General features: G+C 41.2%; 1 protein-coding gene across 1 annotated transcript; it reads right to left on the bottom strand.

The window, feature by feature from the left end:
• Positions 1-31: 31 nt before the first annotated feature.
• On the bottom strand, positions 32-26591 carry etnppl (ethanolamine-phosphate phospho-lyase). Its single transcript, XM_088348172.1, has 13 exons — positions 26510-26591; positions 26316-26434; positions 22929-23088; positions 18658-18732; positions 18499-18592; positions 15365-15481; positions 15202-15284; positions 12816-13041; positions 8395-8549; positions 8248-8337; positions 5626-5756; positions 2247-2291; positions 32-2179 (listed from the first exon to the last, which is right to left on the bottom strand). Exons 1-13 carry the CDS (start codon positions 26569-26571, stop codon positions 2166-2168), a joined length of 1371 nt encoding a protein of 456 aa, XP_088204298.1. The 5' UTR covers positions 26572-26591; the 3' UTR covers positions 32-2165.

Genomic DNA, 26591 nt, shown 5'->3' with positions numbered 1-26591 from the left:
CTTGATTAAGAAAAAACAAAACACTCAAACATAACTCGAGGATCCATTTAATGACTCACTGAGAGCGAGAAAGAAGCGTTGAATATTTTTTAAAGGAATATATTGCACAACTCTTACCTTCAAACCATTTTTGTATGGTAAAACACAATGTATCTTGCTTTTCAGACAAAATGCTTGCACAGGAGCTGACATTTCACTCATGTCTTGAAATCCCTTTACCCTGATGTCCTTAAAGGGGCCGTGTGTATTTTTGACCACTAGATGTCACTGCATTGTGCAATTGAAAACGAGTACTTAAAAGCACAAGTGAGATTACGAACTATGGAGACTCACAGTGACCAAATTTCATCATTTTCTTTTTTCTTTCTCCAGCCTTTCACAAGGTTTTTGGGTATCCAGGTGAGGCTGATGGTATGTAAAATACAGGTAAATACAAATATTTCGACCTATAAGCGTTGAAAGGGGCAGTGTGTAGTATTTGACCACAATATTTCGCTGTATTGTGTCCCACAACCGAAAAAAAAAAAAAACGAGTGCTACAAGGAAGAATACCAACTATGTTGACTCAAAGTAACCAAACCGCAACGTTTTGCCCAATTTTTTACCAAGCCTTTTGCGACGAAAGAGAAAAAGGGAAAGACAATGGTGGGGGGAAAATAAAAAAATTAGGTAAAAGAGCCAGGAAAAGGGGCAAAAAGAAAAAAAAATTAAGAGGGGAAAAAAGGACGAAAATAGAAAAATTGCACGAAAAAAAAAAAAAGAAAACTTAAAAGTCAAGTCGTGTATTTTTGTAAAGCCCTTAATCACAAGGAGTCTCAAAGGGCTGCACATACTATTGCTAACTATAGATTATTATCACACTGTCCCCTGATCTAAAACCCACATGAGGGCAAGGAAAAATTCAAAAACCTCAAGTCAAGTCAAGCTATGTTTATTTGTGACGGACGTGGTAAGACACACGGAACAAAACATTTGTTTTAAACTTTTAGCGGGAATCCCCCCCTCGGCCGACGACCCTAGCACGGCGCGCCGTTCTAGTTTCCCGGTGCTGTGCCCAAATCCGACTCCCGTACAGAATCCTCCCCCCCATCGCGTGAACGCGCATTCTGCTGCGCTTCCGTCAAAAAAAAAATGTTTTTTTTTAAGGTGCGCCGCTACTTTGCGGATTTTCACTTATCGCGGGTGGTTTTGGTCCCCATTAACCGTGATAACCGAGGTCTTACTGTATATCCAGGGTTTCTGCAGATCCTTAAAAAGTCTTAAAAGGCATTAAATCCATTATTCCCCAAAAAGTTCTTAAATTGCATTAAAATATCTTCAATCCAATTTTCGAAAGTCTTAATAATGCTAACACATTAATAATTCACGATTTACTTTCGTGGCAAAATGGCGTAACCTTAATCACCAAACTATCGAATCGGTGATGTTGTTTCAGTCGGACGCATGGCTTTGGTCTACTTACTATACACATAGCAACTTGGGACAGAAACGTCTACTCTGCACCATAAGAACATTTTAAAATGTGCAAATTTATCGGAGCTTTATCGTCGACGGCGACTTTAATCGGGCATGTTTATGGACTGTACTCCCAAATCCATTCAATTGTGGACTGAGCAATTAGGAAAAAACACTGGACTATGTGTAATGTAAGATCAAACATCAAACATTCCGGTTGTATCCAGCAACTCTGTTTTGTCCCCTCGCCCCCCTATTGAATTTAACTTGCCTCAAGCTGAAGAAACCCTAGTATTATCCCTATAAAAATGCATGTTTACATGACATTTCAAAAATCTTTATTGTATTTTTTTTGTAGAATCAATGATGTTGTCTTTAGTAAGCATTAAAAATACACACTGTCCCTTTAAAAATGCATGTTTCTATAATTCAAATATTTTTACTTAAAAAAAAAATCAATATTATATTTATTTATTTTTAAATGAATGACGTTTTTCTTTTTTAAGTAGGCGCGAAAAAATACACACTGTCCCATCAAAATGAATCTATGACTCCAACATAGTACATACAGCATTGAATGTTGTTGCTCACTCGACTTGGTCAAGCTACCAGAATATTTAACCTGAGGAGGTTTTGCTTTTCAATTGATCCTTTCCAGTGTCATTTGTTTCAACGACACCCCAGCAGCATTAAAATGTCGCCCACTGAGTTCATCTTGTGCCACCTTTACAAAAAAAATACCGCATTAGCCAGGCTTAGACTTTTTACATTTAATGTGTGGATTTTCTTACCGTTGAGTGCCTTGGTGGGGTTCAGACCTGTGGCTGCTTCGATTTCTGCAGGGATGGAAAAAGTCAAGTCACATTTATTTGTATAGCCCTTAATCACAAGATGTTATAATGACACCATCCCCTGATCTTAAACCAACATGTGGGCAAGGGAAAACTCAAAACATCAGCACAAGGAAAATAAAAACTTAAAAAGGGGCCTTACAAGTGGTAATCACCCTTCCAGGATGACCAGGGTGCAATAGAAAACTGAGGAGTAATGGTCGGCTGACGTTGTAAAATTGACATGGAGTTGATAAATACTACCCACCTACCTACCTAAACCTCAATTATCTAATAATATTTCAATCTTACACCCGTGAATCATAATCTAATTGTGAGCCTCTAACATTTTCCACAAGAAACATCATCAAGAGAATTTCAATGTATGTCTTTTTTCAGTTAAATCATCTCCCCGAAGCATTCATTCAAAATGGCGCTGGTTTGGATCAGGGGCAATTTTAGGTTCAGAGCTTTGGGAGTGCTAAGCACTCAGAGGGTCTGTCACTTAAAGTGATATAATATGTAAAATTCAATTCTAATAACATTTGATTTAACGTAAATTCCGGACTATAAGCCGCTACTTTTTTCCCAAACGTTCAACGTTATTCAGTGAGGCGGCCAATTTATGTAATTTTTCTAACGGCCGCCAGCGGCGCTCGAGTACAAAAGGTAAGATTTAGACCAGTGGTATATATGCGCCGAGGAAGACTGCGACTTCTTGGCTTATGCACAAATTAAATTAGCGTAGACATATCCTCATCATGCAATTCCAAAAAGAAAGGCTCATGACGTAGCTTTCAAGCTAACAGCAGACGAAAGTTATAATATTATAATTAAAGCTTTGAAAAACTCTCTCGGTGTACCGTCTTTCTTTGTAAATATGTGTAACCCATGTATAATATGTATTTGCACCTGTATATTTTTGTATGTATTTATTTGAGACACTTATTCTGATATGTCTTGCGAATTAAAAAAGAGGGGCAGAGCAAACGCGGCCTGACGGGAAGTGGGGTAAAGGTGAGTGAGACCTGTTGTCGCGGCGGACAATAGTGGATATATATTTTTCCCACCCATTCCTTTGGAAATACAGACTTTTTCCTTTGATTAGTTTATGCGGGTACCCGGACTCTGCAGGTCTGCATCAAACGTTAAGTACCGGTGTAATTTTCTGTTCATTTGGCAGGCTGTGGTTTTTGAGCTGTGTACTTTATATTCAGTTACAATCGCGGGACCCAAAGCCAGGTTTGGGCTAATTTTCTGATTGTGTTACATGTTTAAATGTGGGCGCATGCGGCTTATATACAGGTGCGGCTTGTGTAAGTACAAAATCGGTTTTCCTCTTTCAATGTGGTGGGTGCGTCTTATAATCAGGTGCGCTCTATAGTCCGTACTTTACGGTAATATAGTTTGTCATCTCATGTCATGTTTATTTGTATAGCCCTTTATCACAGGGAGTCTCAAAGGACTGCACAGACCACAGATTATTGCAAGCTACATACGCTATGGCGTTAGCATCCATGAGCACTTCCGCTAACAACGCATTGCGGGTGAAGTCAAAGCGACGAGAGCAACGAGAACTAAAGCGGCCAGAAATTTTTAATCCAAATTGTGGATGTGCATTGTTATTTTAAAAGGCCATTTTTATCAATTAAGTGTTTGTTTTAAGTCAGTTTTTATTAATTGAATCTTCCCTTTTGTTATTGAATTATGGCACTCTTGGGCTTCCATAATAAAATACTGTCGCCTTAATACACTGAAGCCTCCACACACTCTGCCACTATGCCGTAAGTGGCACTAGCCGAGCGAAAGGGGAGGGGGGGCAAGGGAATCAAAAGGACTGAACCATTTCAAGGCAGTGGAGTATTTCCGACGCTGTGTTGTCCACAATTTTGTTTTGTTTTCCTTTTATTATATTTTATCTATCGTTTTTATTATATTTAAGCATATCCTGTCCTTTTTTTAAAGAAAAGCGTTTTTAAAAAGGTGGTAATTGTTGGGGGTGCTTTGGTCAAATTTGGGGGTGCAATACGAGCTGGTTACGCACATGGTCTGGATGTAATTTTTGGTCGAACACAGTCCGTCGAATATTGAGCCGTTCCAGTACAGAGGTATCACAGTATATTCATCCATTTTTGAAAATACTTTTGTTCAGTATGTGTCGAAACCATAGAAGACGTTAGCCTTAGTGCATACAACAGGACCATTTTATACCTTAAAGGACTCCCCTCAAAAGGACGAAAGATTTTTTTTTTTTTAAATCTACCTTTTTCAAATGTAAACAACGGAAAAAAACCATGACTCTTTATTCGTATTTTAGTCTATGTTTGCTTTATTTTGTAGCGGAACAGAATCTTTGTGCGCGACTAAACAGCTCTAACAATCACATTCGATTTTAGTTTCGGTAAATGTTTGCTACTTCGTTTTTTTTTTTTTTTAACAACAACATGTTTGTTTTTCTTATTGTTCTGGTCTGAAGAGTGATTGTATTTTGCATGTAAAAATAGAGTGCGCAGTAAAATTAACGCGTTTTAACGTCAATTCAATTTTGAATTTCAATGGCATGTATGCTAGCTAAGAACTTTCAGTCTGCTGACTTAACCGCATTACTATACTTGTGTACTCAATTGATTTTTTTATGTAGCTGTTATATTCTCTATCATCTACTTATATTGTACTGTATTTACCTGTTTAAAAGGACTGTGTTTTATTTGACCACTAGACGTTGATTCATTGTGTTGTGCAACGAAAACAAGTGCTAAAAAAAGCACAAGGAAGAATACAAACTAAGGAGACTCAAACAAACCGATTCTAGATCATTTTCCTTTTTGGTTTTTCGGGGTACCTGTAGCAGCAAGATGGCGGACGATGATGTCTCTAAGTGAGGCTTTTGTTATGTGAAATAAATGCTTATTTCTTTGTGTTGTGCAACGAAAACAAGTGCTAAAAAAGCACAAGGAAGAATACAAACTAAGGAGACTCAAACGAACCGATTCTAGATCATTTTCCTTTTGGTTTTTTCGGGGTACCCGTAGCAGTAAGATGGCGGATGATGATGATGTCTTTAAGTGAGGCTTATGTTATGTGAAATAAATGCTTATTACTCGACCTACGAGTATTTTTCAATAATGCGTATATATGATAGTTTGTGTATTTTTGATTACAATTGATGAATGGAGGTTTTTTTCTTTACCACTAGGAGGCACTAAATAATAAACATTTCCCTTATACGCAGCCTTACCCAAAAAGAGAAGAGAATTAAGTACAATTTCACATTCCCCCTGGTTTCTGATAAAAGCCCCCCAACATTTTTAGTCAGATTTTTGAGACCTTCCCGTCGCACCTGAGAGAATATTGTCGATTTTCTCCACCACAAAGTCGGCGTCTTCGGCGCTAAAGCACATGGGGGGCTTGAACTTGAGTACGTTGCGATGCGGACCGTCGGCACTCAACAGCACCCGCTCTTCCTTCAACCTAGATGCAAAAAAAAAAATCGCGATTGATTTCGGCCAGGTGCTTTCATCGCAAGCCCCGATATCTATTACCAGTAGGGGTGGGCGAATCGGTCCAATTATCGATACTGTCAATACTAAGCAAGTGTTTTGGATCGGACCGATACTATTATTCTGGAATCCATACTTTGTTCCTCGAGTCACGTCTCTGCAGATATAACGTACTTCCCTTTCTTTCACTCCCAAGACCCTCTGAGTCTGTGTCTAAGTAACTGACAGACAGGCACACTTTTAGCCCCTCGCCCTTCCTGGCTTGCTCTATTCTGCCTGCCAGGCAAAAGAGAGGGCTTTGGTGTGTGTGATATAGCCACGTCAACTCGCCCACCAGAAGCAAAATATGACAGGGGTGGTGAAATGATGGATGCCAACTGCCGTTAAACCCGAAGAAGAAGCGCAGCGCGGTGAGGACTTTTACATTGTTTCACTACTGTGGCAACACCACAGATTCACATAAAAACATGATAAAAAGTTCACCAGAAGGCTTTCTCCCTTGGAACGGAGAGAACAAAAACTGGGAATGAAGGGCCAAATTACACTTTGTTGGATCAACTAACTTTATTTCCAAAACATTGTCGATGGAAAATACAAGGTGTTTCACATAATTAGATATCCTTTGAGATGTACAGATCACAGAAAGTGCATGAGTAAGGCAAGTGAAATTAAAAAGTCTTAATGTTAAAGATCCTAAGATCTATTATTCCGAATCGGAATGAGAAATTCAAAAGAACGTTGATTATGTGAAAGATTTTATAATTCAAGTCGTCGGCAATCCAGTTTCTGCCAAAGATGCTGAAGCATATCATAGGTGACTGTCTTCAGCAGATCATTCATTCATTCATTCATTATCTACACCGCTTATCCTCAGTAGGGTCACGGGGGTGCTAGAGCCCATCCCAGCCATCTTTGGGCAGTGTTGCCAGCCAGTCGCAGGGCACACAGAGATAGACAACTCATTCGCTCATCCACACCTAGGGACAATTCGGACCAGCCAATTAACCTGACATGCATGTTTTTGGAATGTGGGGCAAACCGGAGTGCCCGGACTAAACCCACGCAAGCACGGGGAGAACATGCAAACTCCACACAGCAAGGTTCGATCTCATGACCTCAGAACTGTGCCGCACACGCGCTAGCCACTGCGCTGCCTATTGCCCCTTCAGCAGATTACTAAACATATATTTAATATTTAGTGACCCTATAACTTGGGTTTGCGAGACCTTTAGGTCTCCCGCCCTTTTCCTTGCTGTCTTTTAAGAAGTAGAACTAGAGAGGAGAGGATCCCCAGTCCCCTCGCTCCCTCTCCTTTGGTCGCCTGTTAGGACACGCAGCGGACCACGGTAGGAGAATTTTCACGGGCGGCAGTAGCTCAGGAGGTAGAGCGCTCGTCTTGGGATCAAGGGATCCCAGTTTGAATCCAGGCTCGTCCGTGTTACATGTCGAAGTGTCCTTGGGTAAGACACTGAACCCCAATAAGCAGGTTAGCGCCTTACATGGCTGCAAGGCCGCTATTGGGAAATGTGGAGCACATTGTAAAGCGCTTTGGGAAGTCATTGACTTGAAAAGCGCTATATAAATGCAGATCATTTCCTTTCATTTCACACCTACCAGAGAACCACAGAAACGAGGTCTAAATGTAGTGGAAGCTAGAGCTCTTGTTGGTGATAAGAATGAGTGGAGAGTTGTTGTGAAAGGATAGTGGGATCTTTAGATGCGTTCTAAGGGATGGGCAGGGCACCCGCATGCTACGGCAGGGGTAAACCATTGAAAGCCTGCTGTTGAACAGAAAGAGTGTGTTGTGTCACCCTGACCCGAGTGATATCGCCGCTTTCTTGTGTCCCATTTCATCTAGAGGGACAAAAGCCTGACCAACTTGGGTGCCGAGGTGCTTAACTTGTTTGGGTGTTTGGGCATTTGGGTTGGCCATGGTCAAACCTTTTGTGTTTTTTTTTTTTGCTACTGTTTTCCTTTTTTCTTTTCTTTGTTTTTGTGTATGTGTTTTTCTTGCTGTCGGTCACCCCTCTTGAGGGATATGACCATGATAGATAGATGGACAGATATTTAATATGATAATAAACTATTCATGTTTAAGGGATGTACATTTTTTTGAAACACCCTGTATTTTAGTTTTTTTAAAAACATGTTTATGAAGTATTTGTAATTTTGCTACATTTCTGCTTTTTTTGGTTCGTGTCTATTGACTTTTGTTCTAAAACAGTTGTAATATAAATATTTATATCTATGTTGTACTTTAACATTTGCATTGTAGTTATTTAGTTTAAAAGAATATATTTTAAGTGCCAAAAAATCTCGTGCTGTGTTAATTGTAATATAAACTATTCAACTATCACGATATTCCCAAGCAAAAAAGTCAGTATCGGATCTGTATCGATCGATACTACCCTGTATTTACTTGGATTGAATCTATACTAAAATCACATGCCCCTACTGCTTACCTGTATATGACTTCTTGGGCCTCAGCGGTCGCAGGAGTGAGATTAGAGTGGTCCCTCACCAATTCCACGCCTACAAACAGGCCCCGGCCCCTGAGGAACTAACAAGGTCATTCCATTTTTTCATTCAGGACACACTTTATCCGATACCTTATGTCGCCGATCAGCGGGTGTTTCTTCTTCTGTTTTTCCAGCAGAGAGGTCAGGTAGCCGCCAACACGCAACGCGTTACCTTGCAGGTCCTCCTTTTCGATGACGTCCAAGACGGCCAGGCCGATGGCGCACGAAACTGGGTTACCTCCGAACTGCAAACGCACACGAAATGTCAAAATGATATGCAGTGATACCTCGGTAGTATATCCATCCATTATCAGCACCCAGCTTATCCTCAGTAGGATTGCGGTGGTGCTGGAGCGCATTCCACAAATCTTCGGGCAGTGGGCAGGGAACACCCTGAACCGGTTGCCAGACAGCCGCAGGGTACACAGAGACATACAACTTACTCACTCGTTCACACCTAGGGACAATTTGGACTGGCCAATTAACCTTTTGGAATTTGGGAGGAAACCCATGCAAGCGCGGGGAGAACATGCAAACTCCTCACAGGAAGGCTGGTAGCCGATTTGAACCCATGACCTCAGAACTGCCCCTCGGTAGCCCAACGTCTCTATATTCGAACAAATCGGTATCTGACCCAAAAATTCGAGTCATTTTTGCTGCACTGTTCGAACGAAAAAAGTTGAAGACAGCCAAAAGCATGGCATAATGAGAATAGCGGCCATCAGCGTGTTGGGGAGGCAGCGTCAAGAAGAAGGATGCCTCTCGTCTCAATAAACTGGCGAGGAAAGCGAGCTCTGTTGTGGGCACAGAGCTGGACAGCCTGACAACAGTAGCTGAGAGACGGGCACTGGAAAAGCTGCGGTCAATCATGGACAATCCATCGCATCCACTACACAGCATTATCTCCAGACAGAAGAGCAGTTTCAGCGACAGACTGCTGTCACTGTCTTGTACTACGGACAGACTGAAGAGATCTTTTCTTCCTCATGCCATGAGCCTCTTTAACTCTACCCGGCAGAGTAAAAGCCCACATTAAACCACACCACCTACATTGTATATTACCGAATTTTATTGCAATATGAATTCTGTGTAGCACTATTTAGATATTCTATACAACACGCTACAGTGGGCATTTGCACGTCACATTGGGTATTTGTGTATTGTATTTTTTTTGCTTTATTATTGTATTGTTCTCAGCTCAGGGATGCTGCTGGAAATGTGAATTTCCCTGCAGGGATGAATAAAGTATCTATCTTGGCCAATGTTGGAAGAAACACATTACAAAGGAAGTACAATTACTTTTCTCAATAACGAGTTCTGTGACATGTCATTCATAAAATGGTGTAACTCGATTATCGTTACCGCATGGTGCGTTTTTCTGCTACTTTTTAAAAGCAGATAAAAAATGACAGTATTTTATTCTTTCAGTTCTTTCCTCGCTCATGAAGTAATACACAATCCCCAAACCGCAGGAAACAAAACACTGCATATAACAACCATACATACCATACATATAACCACCTACAAAATACAACTGAATACAGTTATGTTGACGGCGTCATAAGCACTGCGTATAAGGACTTGTAATTTGTCGCTACTGATGTTCTGATATTCTCCCTACCTTATATACTCACATCTAATACGTAGTTACAACTACAAAATAAATACTTAAATCGGAGTCAGTTTATAAGCGCGTATTCGGTTGTGTGTCCCCAGTAGTGAATGATAAGCAGCGCTTAGGGCGAGGGCGTGTCTTATAGATGAACAACAAAGTCAAGGAGGCAAACGTGAGCACAGAATTTATGATCAAAAGTGCTGGATTGTGTTCTTATCTGATTAGGGGATGGTGTCATAATAGTCTGTGGTTTGCATTAATCTGTGATCTGTGCAGCCCTTTGAGACTCTTTGTGAATTAGGGCTATACAAATAAACATGACTTGACTTAAAATTATCTTTGCAACATTATCCAAAAACGTGTAAAAAGATAAATAGATTATGCCTCATGTGAAACATAAATCGCTTGCAGCACCTCACCTGGATTTAAGAAACATTTGCATTACAAATATTGTTAGTCAAACAGCTCGTCTGAAGTTCTTTTAAGGTTATGTAAAGGCTTCTTCAACATTTAAAGCCCTTCCCTTTCTTGGTATGGAGCTGTTATCCATTTAAAATGCACACTTATTCATAGAGGCCAAACTCCTAAAGTCACACGATTTGATCAGATATGTTAATGAAAAATGATTTATTACAAACACAAAGCAAAATGATTCGATATATGAATGAATCATACTAGAAATGCCAAGTAATTTGAGCCTTCATATAAAAGTTCTTATTGTTTAAATGTAACCATGAATGAAAGACATTAATGATTTAAAAAAAATAACAAAAAAATACATTAATGAACCATACAGTGAAGAAAATAAGTATTTGAACACCCTGCTATTTTGCTATTTCTCCCACTTCGAAATCATTCCACTAAGCGTGTTTGGTGGAATAAGAATGAAGAGTACAATCCGAAGAACACTATCCCTACTGTGAAGCATGGGGGTGGTAGCATCATGCTTTGGGGGTGTTTTTTTGCACATGGGACAGGACGGGTGCACTGCATTAAATAGAGGATGACTGGAGTAGTTTATTGTGATATTTTGGGTAACAACCTCCTTCCCTCAGTCAGAGCACTGAATATGGGTCATGGCGGCGTCTTCCAACACAAAGACGACCCGAAGATCACAGCAAGGAAAACAAAGGAGTGGCTCCGTAAGAAGTAGGCGGCAGTAGCTCAGGAGGTAGAGCGCTCGTCTTGGGATCAAGGGATCCCAGTTCGAATCCCGGCTTGTCCGTGTTACATGTCGAAGTGTCCTTGGGTAAGACACTGAACCCCTAATACCCCCAATAAGCAGGTTAGCGTCTTACATGGCTGCAATACAAGGCCGCTATTGGGAAATGTGGAGCACATTGTAAAGCGCTTTGGGAAGTCATCGACTTGAAAACCGCTATAGAAATACAGATAATTTCATTTTCATTTCATTTCATTTCAAGTATATCAAGGTTTTAGCATGGCCCAGCCAGTCTCAAGACCTGAACCCAATCAAAACTCTGTGTTTCTCAGCGACAGACCAGAAACCTGACTGATCTAAAGAATATCTGTGTGGAGGAGTAGGCCAAGATCCCTCCTGCAGTGTGTGCAGACCTGGTGAAAGACTACAGGAAACGTTTGACCTCTATAATAGCAAACAAAGGCTACTATACCAAATATTAGCATTCATTTTCTCAGGTGTTTAAATACTTATTTGCAGCTATATTACACAAATAAATCATTAAAAAAAATCATGCATTGTGAATTCCGGATTTTTCTTTTTAGTTTATCTCTTTCACAGTGGACATGAAACTACGATTAAAATTTCAGACCCTTCCATGATTTCTAAGTGGGAGAAATAGCAGAATAGCAGGCTGTTCAAATACTATTTTTTTTTTTTTTATTCACTTATTGTTCAAATGTAACCACGAATGACCATGTGACCATATTCAACTCCAGCGGGGAAATTTTGTTTGTTTTTATGAAACACATCGAAAATGTCGCTTAGCAATCCCGACTATGAAAACACAGAAAAGGAAGAGCATCATAAACATGTTCACCTTAAAAAGGGTGCCAAACACCCGCTACAATGCAATGTCTCCTTTCTTCGGGTTAATGGCCTAGCTTGTTCTGCTTGCAGAGCCGGTTAAGATAAGTATTGGGGCTTTAAATGTGCTACTTGGTGCTAGATGTGATTAATTTCTTTATTTGATTAAAGCACTTTAATTTATGTTGATTATTTTAATCTAGATTAAATATTTTTTTATTGGATGGACTTTCGTAATTTGATGATCTGGTTTTTTATTTTTTTAAATCAACAAATACGACATTGCTACTGTTACTCAGTACTTGAGTAATGTTTTCACAAAGTACTTTTTTACTTTTACTCAGTGTTTGGATGACTTATTTTACTTCTACTTGAGTAATATTATTCTGAAGTAACGGTACTTTACTTGAGTAAAATGTTTGGCCACTCTACCCACCTCTGACTGTTGTCATGTCCTGCACAGTTGTCATGGCGCCCAGCTGGCCCCGCCCCTTGACACCGGCTGACCTGCATTTCCTTATTACTCCTATGGGTACTTAAATGCTTTTGTAACTGCCCTTGGCCAGATCGTTGTTTACCCTTGTTGAAAACCTGTTCATGCCTGTTTGATACCTGTTTATTCTTGTTGTGCTTGTTGGACTTTGTTGCACTTCGGTGTAACATTCTGAGAGATTCCTGCAAGTTCTGTTTAATCCCGTTAAATGCCTAGTCTGTAGTTCTGCCTGCATTTGAGCCTGCTTTGTTTTGTTTTTGGTCCGTTTGTGTGTTGGACAACTTTTCTTTCTCAATTAAAGTGACAGATCGTCTACGCAAATGAGTTCCAATTTCCTGCTTCCCGACCCGTTTCGTGACAACTGTAGTAGAAAGGTTATAACATTATTGAATTACCGTGTTAAAATACTCCATTCCTGATGTCACGAAGGCCTCGGCCACCTCCCTGGTGGTCACCACGCAAGACATAGGGTGCCCGTTGCCTATTGGCTTTCCCATGGTGACGATGTCGGGCACAAAGTCCTCGCCCTGCAGCTGGAAAGCCCAAAACTTGCTGCCGACCCGCCCAAAGCCCACTTGGACCTCGTCTGCAATGACGAGCCCACCGGCTTTCGAGACGTGCCTGAGGTGGGGGAGAATGCACAACGGCAGATTCAGTTAGACAGGGTTCGTAGATCTGTTTCAAGGACAGATTGCAGCACTTTTTAAGGAGTTTCAAAGCCAATTTTCCAATTTATATAGTGCCATTGAAAGGCCACAAAAATATATCTTCAATTTACTTATGCAGTTTTTAATCTTGCATGTGCGTCTATCAAGACATACTATTCATAGATCTTGAGTAAATTGTGAATATATTTGTTTATGAGACAAATCTCTCTCTATAAAGTTGTTAGGTAGCTTACATTTTCAGTTCCAGGAAGTTCTTCCCATTATGATTTACTGCTGGGTAACACGATCAATCTTTTGCATGGCCCATCATAAATGTCAATACTTTTTGCGCTAATGCTAGTGCCATTTTTAAGTGTAGCATGCACCGGTTCTCTGGGGAATAGGGCGCTTCATAGGAAAATGACGTACAAACTAATGCCAGCTGCAGTTATTCACGAGGGAAGAATAAATGCATTGGCAAAGCAGAATCATCAGGCAGTGTGGGCATTGTTTTTAAGCAGACTTGTTGAGAAGAATCGCAACAATTTCAAGCATTCACAAGCACCTCACCTAAAATTCAAGTCCTTGAAAACACAAATAAAATTGAAGCATTTTGAAAGATTTCAAGCACCCATGCGAAATCTGATTATAAATTTTTTTGCTCTATTGCACATCAGTGGTCGGCCGTCAGGGCTTGCAAGGCCTTCTCTGCTGGCCTAAGAAATATCTAAATCATGGGATGTTAATTACATTTTGTCCATGATTACTTATTAAATTGTTCACTTCCTTTTTTATTTTTCCTGGTTGCGCCTTCACAGTCAGTTCTGCAGGCCCAGTAGCATGAAATAAGTGTCCATAAAGCTATTGCTTTAACCAATCAAATTTCGAGATGGCGTCACCAGGGGCTTTTAGCTCAGACTTGGGCACTATCGTCCTTGAGTGTTGCATGTCCTGCATGATTTTGTAGGTTTTTCTCCTTCAACTTATGTGATACAAATTAACAGCTCGGTAGCAAACTGGCAGGAGCTTTTCAAAAATTCTGGTGATTGGAATCCCCAGTTCTAAGCATTGGAGCAGAGAAACCAACAAACTTTGTCTGTTTTAGCTGGTGTGGTGTAACATCTGCGTTCTTACAAACTATGATTGGCTGGGGGGCGCCAATGCACCAAAGTGATGGTGCCAACCGTCGTCAAACTTGAAGAGGACGAGGAACAATGATTGGCTTGTGATCGATTGTACAAGTTAAAGCTATGAAAGTGTATCTGTAGCAATCTGCACAAGCAAATATATATTTGTGTTTGTTGAAATATTTATTTGCGGGCAGCATGGTGGCGCAGTGGTTAGCGCGTGTGCGGCACAGTTCTTAGGTCATTAAATCAAACCTCCTGTGTGGAGTTTGCATGTTCTCCCCGTGCTTGCGTGGGTTTCCTCCGGGCACTCCGGTTTCCTCCCACATTCCAAAAACACGCATGTCAGGTGAATTGGCCGGTCCAAATTGTCCCTAAGTGTGAATGTGCGAGCGAAATGTCTGTCCCTGTGTGCCCTGCGATTGGCTGGCAACCAGTTCAGGGTGTCCCCTGCCCACTGCCCAGAGATAGCTGGGATAGGCTCCAGCACCCCGCGACCCTACTGAGGATAAGTTATGCAGAAAATGGATAGATGGATGATTTATTTGCGGTCGACTCAGCTGAAGGAAAAGAAGAAATGGATTTGATCACAGATTAACTGTCAAACCCAATTTCAAGATAGAGTTTTCAAGAAAATCTGGGCATCATTAACAAAGGTCGGACAAAGTCACAACCAAGGGCAAGCAGGAACTTTCATTTTGGGGACACGATGAAAGTGCTGGATCAAAAAACAAAGTGGAGCTTTTCTGATTACTGAAACATTAAAGAAATGGGGGTGACGTTTGTGTACAAATAAAAATAATTTTTTGGTGAGCAAAATGTGTCTTTATTTCTAAATAATATTGCAATTTTATTAGGTTATTATTAATGCTTTTTTGTGTGTTGTAGATGTAGCTGTAACAAATGTTTTTTAGCCATACAGTAGTTATTGAGGGTAGGATTGACACAGACGTAACACTACTGGAGGCCTAGGTGATAAATGCACAGCCCGCCACTGGTATACATACTCTGCAACTTGTTGGAAGTATCCTGCAGGGGGAATGACCTGCCCCCCACAACTCTGGAGTGACTCTGCGATAAAAGCTGCGATCTGCAAGAAAGTCAGATTTTTTTTTCAACTCGGAAAATATTAAGGATTAAAATCCATAACATGGCTCAATATGACAGCACCTTGCCTCCTTTATTTTGCACACGTTGGATGATTTGTTGGACTTCATCAGCGTATGCTTTTGCAGGATCCGGATGGTCGCTTTTGTATATACCTCTGTACACGTCCGGGCTTGGGGCCTGACCCGGAAATGTAAACCAGTAAAACAGGTCGACCTCATTAATAAGGGTAATTCTGTTATTGCAGCGATTTATAAAACCCAAAAATTGTGAAAATTAGACGTCATCCATGTCGTCTGTGTATGTGAGGTGACTTCCTGTGTGCATATAATAAGTGTCGTTGCCCGTGCAAATGCTGTCTGCTGTTTTACATGTGCACGTGTAATGTGTACTATTGGGTTCCACTAGTGTCAAAATTCTATCTTTAAATGCCTCATAATGTATGCGCATTTGACATGACTTGTGTGCATTTAAGTGTCTTTGCTTGTGTTAATGTCAGCTGCCGTTGTGTAGGTGCACGATTAATGTGTACCATGGCATTCCATTAGTGCCAAAATTGTGCCTATTCGCCCAATGACATGTCATTTGCGCATGTGATGTGACTTTCTGTGTGCATATAAGAGTACTATCCAGTGTGCATTTTTGCCGTTGTATATGTGCATGCGTAACAAGTTCTATTGGGTTCCTCTAGTGCCAGAAATCTGTAAATGCGCCCGATAAAATCTTCGCATTTGACTTGACTCGCTGTGTGAGTATAATTGTCAATGCTTGTGTCGATGTCAGCTGCCATTGTGTATGTGCATGGTTATCATGTACCATGGCATTCCATCCGTGCCAAAATTGTGCCTATTTGCCCAATGACATGTAATTTGCGCACATGTGACTTCCTGTGTGCATATAAGGGTAATATCCAGTGTAAATGTTTGCCGTTGTATATGTGCATGCGTAACAAGCTCTATTGGGTTCCTCTAGTGCCAAAAATCTGTAAATGCTCCCGATAAAATCTTCACATTTCACGTGACTTGCTGTGTGCATATAGGTGTCAATGCTTGTGTTGATGTCAGCTGCCGTTGTGTAGGCGCACGATTAACATGTACCATGGCGTTCCATTCGTGCCACATAAGTGCCTATTCGCCCAATGACATGTCATTAGTGCATATGATGTGACTTCCTGTTTGCATGTAAGGGTTATATCCAGTATAAATGTTTGCCGTTGCATATGTGCCAAAAATCTGTAAATGCGGCCGATAGAATGTTCGCATTTGACGTGAATTGCTGTGTGCATATAGGTGTCAATGCTAGTGTAGATGTCAGCTGCCGTTGTGTAGGTGCACGATTAACATGTACCATGGCGTTCCATTCGTGCCAAAATTGTGCCTATTCGCCCGATGACATGTCATTTGCGCATGTGATGTGACTTCCTGTGTGCATGTAAGGGTAATATCCAGTGTGAATGTTTGCCGTTGTATATGTGCATGCGTAACAAGTTCTATTGGGTTCCTCTGTGTCTCTGCGTGGGATGTTACATGCAGTGTTCAAATATAAGTACTATTTTTGCCCGTGTCAATGCAAGCTGCCGTTGCATTTTTAACATACACATACACAATGGCATGGGGTTCTGTATATGCGCCCAATAACGTTTTTAACTCGATTTGCTGTGTGCATATAATTGTCTCACTTGTGTTAAAGTCAGCTGCCGTTCTATATGTGTCAAATCACATTCCGTTAGTATTATTATTAAATTCGGAGTATGTTTAGTTTGAAACTCAGGCAGTGTGCGTTAGTGTTGCCTATCAATGCTAACTTTTGTTGAATCCATTAGCATGTTACGTGACATCCACACGGACAGCCACACTTCACATGTGCACACTAAAGTTAACACCGACATTCGTATTCACACTTGACATATGCACACAGTGCATGCATTGTGGAAATATAGCAGCTCGCCATTTTCCCTTGCGCCCCACACCCGTGAGGAATTTGGCGACCAAGAGCCAAAATCATCAAATATTGCCCTGGTATACGTGATGGCCAAGGCAAAATTCCAATCAGCCATTAACGTCACATGTGGGTGGCGCCAGGTGTGGGCGGGGCTTAAAGGGAAGGTGTATAATATTTAGATTCTCCTAGTGGTACAAAAACAGTTTTAATAATTGGCAAAGCTACATGAACTATAATACCATACTACAATAATTTGTATTTCTTTTACATACTGTAGCTAAATCCATACCTAGTAGTCGCCGCTATGTTTGTCTGGCATCTTGCTGCTACGCTCTGCTCATTTGGCCCTGTTTTTTGTTTGTGTTAGACAATACAGTGACATATAGTGGTAGAATATTACACAATGTACCTTCAAACATGCAAAATGTGAGGAAATGGTACATGGTTTTTGGATAAAAGCTACGTATATTTCATTGGTAAATCCGAGAATGTATTTTGTTTATGTCATTTTGAGCTGTGACATCATCGGAGGAACACCAGCACCCTCGCAAGGCCACTTGCCATATAGTTTCACGTGTTAATTAGTTGAAGAGGTTGTGAGTGTTTTAAGCGAAGGTTGGTAGTTTTTGGAGAATGCCTCGGCTTTGTGTCATTGGTGGATTCAGTAATGGTACAACAACAGGCAAGCAGCAAAAAAAACAGTCACCAGCGGGGAGGGAGGTTAACAGGGAACGATCAACGAAAGGAGGCACCGACCCCGGGGAAAAAAAGGGAGGCTGGCTGACCAAAAAACAGGCAGTGAGCAGCCTGGCTAACCAGAAAAACATGCCAATACACAAAGCAAAACCTAACGACACACGGTCAGCAGCCAACAAGTGGCAACTTAGGAGCAGTCAAAACAGGAAAGCCCTCGGCTGCTTGACGCTAACCAGGAGATAGCCGAAAAAAAACATACCAATTATGGCACGAGAACACAAAAAAAAGCAAAATATCCGACCTCCAAGCATAAATGAGTGATATGCAATCGCTGTTCACTACAATTGTTTTCTGTTTCAGAGTTGGCCTCACATGTTGCCTTAATGGGATTCGCCATTTTAAAAGTGCACTGTCCCGCGCATGGAATATTTTGCAACACATTTGCATAATCGTGGGGAGAAACACTACATGTTCTGTGCCTACTTGAAAAAAATTCTGTTTGGGAAAATTTTATGGGTTCACTTACCCATCACTACTTAATAGTTTTTAGTATCACTCACCACATGGACAAATGGATTGTGCGTCGCCTCTGTCATATGGTGCCACTTGTAGGGGCTGATTTCAATCAGGGAAATCACATGTCCGTGATAGGCGCTGCAAAAAAACACAAACCAGTCGTTAAAAGAAACCAGGGGTGCGTCAGAAGGTACGCGACTCACTTGTCCAGAGTGATGATATCTTGGGAGCCCGTGTAATGGCGGGCGAGGCGGAGTGCCAGGTCGTTGGCCTCTGATCTGGAATTGAAAAGATACATGCATAATCCAAGTCGGGCCTAAAATATCAATCATTACGTCTCGCAGACTTTATAAGAAAAAAGGATCCACCCGTCATTGTTCTTTTTCTTTGCGGATTAACACCCCCCCCGCACGTTCAATTCAGTCCCCCTCACTCGGCACTGCGCGACAATCGATTTCGCGGATCCTCCACCGCGCGGCACAAGAAAACCAAAGGATAATTATGTGTGGGTATTTAAAAGAAGAAAAGTCAGCAAGAGAGAAGCCTGGCCTGGCTCTTAGGAATAAAACATCAGAATTTGGGTTTTGTTCGGGCTCAGTCCCTCAAATCCAGTTATCTGGTTGGGCTCGGGTTGGGTCGGGCTTTAATACCCCCAAGACCGGGTATTGGTTTGGGCTGGATTTTTTTGGCTCGGATCTTAGCTCTAGTGTGTATAGACCAGGGGTTTCCTACATAGTGCCCACAGGCACCAAGGTTCCCCTTAAGGGCAGCTGACATGCCAGCGGATCTGTTCTAAAAATAGCTCACCATTGCTGGGTCATTGTGATTCTCTGCATTTTTTCAAAATATTTGTCGATTTACCCTACTTCCAATAAAAAGGGTAATAACATTGTAACAACACGGTAATAACATGATAAGTTAAAAATGCATATCAAACAAGGTGCCCTTTGCATTAATTAGTTACAAAAAGTAGTTCTCAGCTCTAGCTTCTTTTTGCATTTCCGTCCTCCCAAAATGATATCTTGGGAGCCTGTGTAATGGCGGGCGATGCGGAGCACCACGTTGTTGTGTGTATAGCGCTTGCCTTTGTACACAAAAATAAGTATGTTATCTGATATCCTGTCTGTTATCCTCTGCCACTTGGCACTTCATACTTTGCGGCCTTAGTGCATCGTGGGTTGAAAATTATTCTGCGATCCATTATCCCTGGTCGCATTTAATTGCAAGTAGCGGCTGCCATTCTTTTCACCCCAATATATCTTGTGAGCCTGTGTAATGTCGGGTAAGGCATAGCGGCAAGTTATTGGCCTCCGATCTGGAGTTGAAAAGGTCAACAGGAGTCGGTCACTCACCTTCATTTGGTTACTGAATCATCATTGAACACACACGCACTCGTTCGCCCGATAAAAGCGCAATTCTCTTGCACACCTATTTTGCTCTACATGCACAACTCTACTCGTGTATTATTTTGAGTGCCCTACGAGTAAAAATAAAAAAGATTTTATATATATATATATATATATATATATATATATATATATATATATATATATATATATAGATAGATAGATAAAGAGAGAGAGAGAGAGAGAGAGAGAGAGAGAGAGGGAGAGAGAAATTAGCAATAAAAAGACAATGAGAAAAAAAACACATGGTTTGCATTGTTTCCCCTACATAGGAAGATCCTGTCAGGACCAGGACAGGAAACAGGAAGCAGAACCTACTCGCGAAACGTTACTCATAGAATATTGGGGAGAAAAGGAATGAGCGCTCACTCGATCCGGGGATCGTTTGTCGCGGAAGTAGATTGATTTGAACAAGGAAGTGGTCAAAACCAAACAGATCGGGGCGAGAACAAAACAGGAGCAAAAACACAGACAAAACAGGGATTCACAGGGCTTGGCAAAACAATAGCAAAAAACACAGGCAAAAACCGGGATTCACAGGGCTTGGCAAAACAAGAGCAAAAACACAGGCAAAAACACAGGCAAAAACGGGGATTCACGGGGCTTGACGTTTCACAACAGAGTTTAGCAGGAGTTTCGCAGACGCCCCGACACCAGGTGACTCACTAGACAGCGTTTAAGTAGTCAGGGTCCATGGGCAGGGCCAATTGGGCACCGTGGCAACCGTGACAGATCCTGTCGAATTAGTACCGCCAGAGCCTCATAAACTTCGAAGAAGAACCGGCATCTTTGTCATAGCAGTAATTACAGAAGCAGAGATACTGATATCTAATACTGCAATTCACAAAATCACAAACATGAGGTTTGCATTTATTTATAATGAAAACTCATATTGGTGATTTGGTGAATTTACTCACCGATACTTCAAATACTACAGCATCACAGAGAACATTTACTATGAAATTGAGTTTATTTGTCAGGACCAGAACGGAGACAGGACCCACTTGCGTTGCGTTTCTCACAAGTTTTATTGGAAGAAAGAACAAGGGTTGCACCCACGATCAGGTGGTTGCTGGACGCGGAAAGCAGGTCGCTCTGAAGGCGGAAGTGGATCTTCCGTGGCAAGCGATGGCGGTGTCGGGAACGGAAAAACGGGTCAGTAGCCGGGGCAGGAGAGCAAAAACGTGTTCGGGGTCGTAAGCGAGTCGTAAGCCAGGAAAGGAGAGTCGAAGTGGTCGGGGACGAAAGAGGTCAAAAGCCGGGACGGGAGATTAGCCGTGGTCAGGATAAAAAACAGGTCGAAGCCGGGGGACAGACAGGAGCAAAAGCCAGGAGGGAGTGATGGATGGGTTAACCTAACAGGGAGTCAGTGTCGAAAAAGGCTTGCCTAGTATTAACTGAGGTTTGCAGACGGACTGACAAAAGGGGACAAATAGGAGTGGGTTTGAATAGGGATAGAGAGCCAATCAGAGTCCGAGGCAGTTGGTGCCAAAGGAGCGGGCACAGGTGAAGCATATCGGTAATCATGACATTACTTTCATTGCAATCTGAAAAAAGCTTGGACACATTTTTTACGAAAGATATAGTGTACTCTTATCTGCGTGCATTATCAAAGTGAACTATGCTCTTCCCCTCAAGGTTTCTTCATTTTCCTCATGTTGAGGTTTTTGAGTTTTTCCTTGCTCTCGTGTAGGTTTTAGACCAGGTAATGGTGTTTTAATAGTCTTCAGTCTATAATAGTCTGGAGACAGATCCAATTTTTCTCATTTGCATTAATTACTAAATATATATCTTCGTGTTATATTTATTTTTATATGATTTTTTTTTAAACAGATTTTCAGCAAATTGGTTGTGAAACGTTTAGAATTAAAGCTAAACCATATATTAGGTCTCATTCTTTAGCACTTAATTTGATATTTAGTTCTGTTGAGTTTCTGTGGTATTTGTTATATTACTGTGGTAATATTTCCATAGGATTATTTTGTATTTCTGTAGTATTATTTTTGTAGTATGTCTATAGTACCTCAGTAGTTGTATTTTTTGGTGTATTTCTGTTTTATTGTTTGCAGTTTTCATTTCAAACTCAGTTTAACTCCGGGGCCACGCGATAGAACAAACATTCTCTCGGGGGCCGGACTAGTACATTAGAGAGAAAGAAAAGGAGAGGGAGAGAAAAAGAGTGAGGGTGGAACAAAGAAAGAAAGAAAGGTAGAAAGAGAGAGAGGGAGAGAGGGAGAGAAAGGTAGAAAAAGAAAAGAGAGAGAGAACGTGAGAAACAAAAGAGATAAAAAGAGAAATAGTGAGAGGGGGAAAGAAAAAGAAGGAAAGAAATCTAAAGAGAAATAGAAAGATAGAAAGAGAAAAGGAGGGAGAGAGAGAGAAGGGGAAAGCAAAAGAGAGAAAGAGAGAAAAGAAAAAAAGGAAGAGAAAGCAAAAATAAGGTAAAAAGACAGAGAGAGAGAAAGAAAGGGAAAGAAAGAGAAAGAGAAAAGAGAGAGAGAGACAGAGAGAGAGACAGAGAGACAGAGAGAGAGACAGACAGACAGACAGAGAGAGCAAGTACAGCGTTCGTGAGAGGCACCTGGCTCTCAAGTGGACATGTTTTAACCGGCAGCTCGTTTTTCTCTTGTGGTTCTCTCAGCGTTGTCTGGTGGGCCAGATTCAATCCCCTAGCGGGCCTGATCTGGCCTGCAGGCCACCTTTTTTACACCACTGATCTAGAGCGTCGCATATTACTCACTGTCACGTTAAATCAACATTTTAAAAGCGTTGTTTTTCTAAATGAGACGTTTGCAAAACGGATAGAAACACTTGACGGGAATGTTTGTGATCGTAGTTACTTATTGACGCAGAGCATATCTTTTGACCTATGATAATTTATGACTTGTTCCAAAAAGCGATTCCGAAGGACAGACCCTAATAAAGATGTGCTAACTGATTTCCAGTCAGGCTTAGAGGAACGTCAGGAATCAAACATCGCCGGCGTGTCGGACGGGTTCCACGGAATGCGGCGCGGCGAGAGGAGTTGCTGCGGGGAAGGCGTGTTCCCAAACCGCTTCTGTACTCACCCTGAATTCACAAAATAGAAGACGGAGAGGCTGGCGGGCAGGGTGGCCTGCAGCCGCTGGGCGTAAAGCACCAGGTTGTCGTGCAGGAAGCGCGAGTTGGTGTTGAGCATTTCCATCTGCCGTGCACCGGCCGAAACCACGTCCGGGTGGCAGTGGCCCACTGGTGAAAGGCGGGGTGGAGGGGAAATTTCCAAAAACAAAAAGACGGATGAGTTGTGTGGCATCATCACAGCCTAAGAAATCATACTCACGCGTATCACTTACACGGCATCTCAAATCATAGGCCTACACACACCCAGTGTTCATTTTACCTCTGAAAAGTGATGAGTCCCGGGGACTCGCGCGCTCAAAAATCTATGGGTTCCAACAGAGATCTATGGGTCCCCAAAATTTAGTGTTATCGAGGTTGAAATTGTGAATCGGCGACAAATATATAATATAAATCCATATATTCATTCAGTTTTAATCATCACAGTTAATTGGTAATACAAAGCAGTTATCACTTCAGATTTTTCAGTTCACAATATTGTACATTATACAAAATACCATTGCTGAAATATTAGTCTGTATATTCATGCAGTTTTAATCATCACAGTTAATTAGTAATACAAAGCAGTTATCACTTCAGATTTTTCAGTTCATATATTCTTTGTGGTTTGCAGTCCCGCCACAGTTGTAATGCCTTCTCAAGCTCCAATCCATTATCATCCTCCTCATAGTGTAAGCAGGAATATAATTTAGTCCATTTTGGCAGAAAAGTCATTTTCTTGCGAGGAGTATTCTTTTGTTTATTTTCTTTCGTTGAATCGTTCGCTTCAACACACGTGTTTTCCTTGCCTCCGCGATCTTCCGAAGAATTTCTCTGCCGTTTTTTCATGCCGGAATTATTGCCGTTGTTATCACTTTCTGCATTATGTTTCGACTTATTACTGACACTGAAGAAATTACCAATTTTGTGTTGATTTTAACCTAATACTAACTGTTTTTTCAGAGGCATATTTAACCTTCACCTTAAATCTACAACAACCACCACAACAATGACGTAATCTCGAAGCAACGAGATCTCGTTTGCCGAGATCGGCGTGCCGACGAAAACTCGAACCGCGAGACCGAAACAACAATGGCGGATCTGCCTGACGAAAAGTTTGGAGTGTGTTAAATCTTTGTTAAAAGAAAAGTAATCGGGTAATAATGACAATTTTGTGTCCAAAAAGTTGCGTCTCGGGACGCACGTTGATTTGACACAATGCGTCCCCAGCAAAAATGATGCGTCTAGGACGCAGGGACGCGGGCAAATGAGAACACTGCACACCCAACCTCTCAGGCTTGAATAACACGATAGTCCAGGATACCACCCACCCGCTATAACAATACTTCATCCCACTACCGTTAAGTACAATAATATTTAGGAGGATCTGCCTCGGGAAAAGCCTGATCCCTTCTGCCATTACCCTTCTAAACAACAGGCCTGACTAACTCATCCAATCAGTCTGACCTCATTGTCCTGCTGCTGAGTATATCTCATCTCATCTCATCAGCTGCACCGCTTATCCTCAGTAGGGTCGCGGGGGTGCTGGAGCCCATCCCAGCAATCATTGGGCAGTGGGCAGGGGACACCCTGAACTGGTTGCCAGCCAATCGCAGGGCACACAGGGACAGACAACTCGTTCGCTCATTCACACCTAAGGACAATTTGGACCGGCCAATCCACCTGAAATGCATGTCTTTGGAATGTGGAAGGAAACCGGAGTGCCCGGAGGAAACCCACGCAAGCACGGGGAGAACATACAAACTCCGCACAGTAAGTCCGATAGGTGGATTTGAACCCACACAGGAGGTTCCCAAGACCTTAGAACTGTGCCGCACACGCGCTAACCACTGCGCCGCCGTGCTGCCCCTGAGTATATCTATTTATTCATTATCTATTTTTTCTCAGAACGTGATGTAACGCATGTTGTTTTCCCCCGGTACAGTCGGTGGAATTGAATTTCCCAAAAGGGACCAATAAATCTAATCTAATTTAAACTAACATTAAAGACAGGTACAGGAGGTACGTATTTTTGGCCCGCTAAAATGAAATGCACAGTTGATCCTTTATCCCCGTTCAACTATTGCGAAAAAGCATAGCACATTTCTGTAAGGTTCTGCCCACTTTCCGACTAAAATGAACAGCACCTGTTGGGCTGCGATCCAATATCCCTTGTTGACTATTGCTGCAGGCAGGGGCTGGCAGAGCTAATTCACAGATTTTTCCACATTTGTGAGGATGTTGGTTCCCATTACCAGTGATAAGCGAGGAATCACACACTGCCAATCTCATTGCACTATTTGTTGCACAATAGTATTGTTCTAATGTGCTTACAACTTAAGCCAGTACTGTACGCACTACCTTGTAAATATTTGCCTATTTATCCTAATATTTTTTTTCATCTTTTTTTTTGTCTTTTAAGTCATTTATTACACGATTCACATGAAGTGCAACCTGTAATCTCATTGTACAGTGTTTACTACCTTGTTTTTAATGACTATAAAGACAATTCGAATTCTACTTACGACATTGAGTCAGTTTTTTTCACTAGTATTTCCAAAACATATGGAACTAAATGGAAACTTTCCAACTTAAAACCCTTAGACCAGAATTGAAATATTTAAGTCAACTCGTACGTTTTCCCCGTATTTTACATGTTTTTATATCATTTCAAATTGTGTACGCCGTATAACGTTATCCATACGGAACCATTTTTGTGTAAAATTTACTGCTACGTATGGTAAGCAACACTGAGTGGGGAAAAAAACTAAGAAAAAAAATTGAGACAAACTAAAAGAAAAAGGGGGAACAGAGAAACAAAAAAGGGAAGAAAAGACAGAGAAAAAGAAAGGGGGAAAAAAGTAAAAATGTGGAAAAAGTGAAAAGTTAAAGAGAAAAAAAGGCAAAAAAAAGAGAAAAATTGAAAATAAATGAAAGAAAGTAAAATAAGTAAAAATCAAAAAGAAAAAAGAAACAAGGAATAATAACCAAACTATAAAATATAGATTTTTAATTCTTTGTTTTTTTATATGAAAACAGAAGTAACTATAATTAGGTGCAAAAGGAAAAACAAAACAGGGGTTGTCTTGGCAATAAATGCTAACTTCTCAACCACAAAATATATTTAAAAAATGCATGTTTAGATGGTAGCTCATATAATCTAAATGCATTTTTTTTTTTCAAATAATGTTTTCTTTTTAACTACCAAGAGGTGCTAAATAATACACACTGTCACTTTAAGCAATAGCATAATATTGATGGGGGCAAAACACTGATTGCTTGATATCGGTGGGGACACGTCCCTTCCGTCCATGCCAAAACTAAGCCCTTGATTGGGTAACGATGACGTCATGAATTACCGTGTGCCACATTGTTGATGCAGTCCAAGTAGCGTTGACCTTTCTCGTCGTACATGTATTGGCCCCTGGCGCGCACCATTTTAATGGGGTCCTCACTAAAGAAGATTTTGCATGATGGTCTGCACAGGAACACAACAAAAACATATTAAACAAATAAAAAAAAGAAATGAAAAATAAATACAAGCAGACTTTACCCAATGAGTTTATGCCTTAGATCGATCGTCTCCTCTTTGGGCAACTTCTCGGTGCACGCCATGGTGAAAGTGTCCCGAGGGA

The sequence above is a fragment of the Urocampus carinirostris genome, chromosome 11 (genome assembly GCF_059441175.1).
Source record: "Urocampus carinirostris isolate Australia breed hairy pipefish chromosome 11, RoL_Ucar_1.0, whole genome shotgun sequence".
Lineage (NCBI taxonomy): Eukaryota > Metazoa > Chordata > Actinopteri > Syngnathiformes > Syngnathidae > Urocampus > Urocampus carinirostris.
The sequence above is the reverse complement of the archived record's forward strand: the minus strand, read 5'-3'. Positions and strand labels throughout refer to the sequence as shown.

What these genes read in the sequence shown, in the direction of transcription:
- etnppl (XM_088348172.1), bottom strand. Translation starts at nt 26,571, where the DNA reads ATGGCGTGCACCGAGAAGTTGCCCAAAGAGGAGACGATCGATCTAAGG. An exon ending in CCGCTGATCGGCGACATAAG is followed by an intron (nt 8,338 to 8,394) that starts GTATCGGATAAA and finishes TTAGTTCCTCAG; the next exon opens with GGGCCGGGGCCTGTTTGTAG. An exon ending in AATCGACAATATTCTCTCAG is followed by an intron (nt 2,292 to 5,625) that starts GTGCGACGGGAA and finishes CCATCCCTGCAG; the next exon opens with AAATCGAAGCAGCCACAGGT.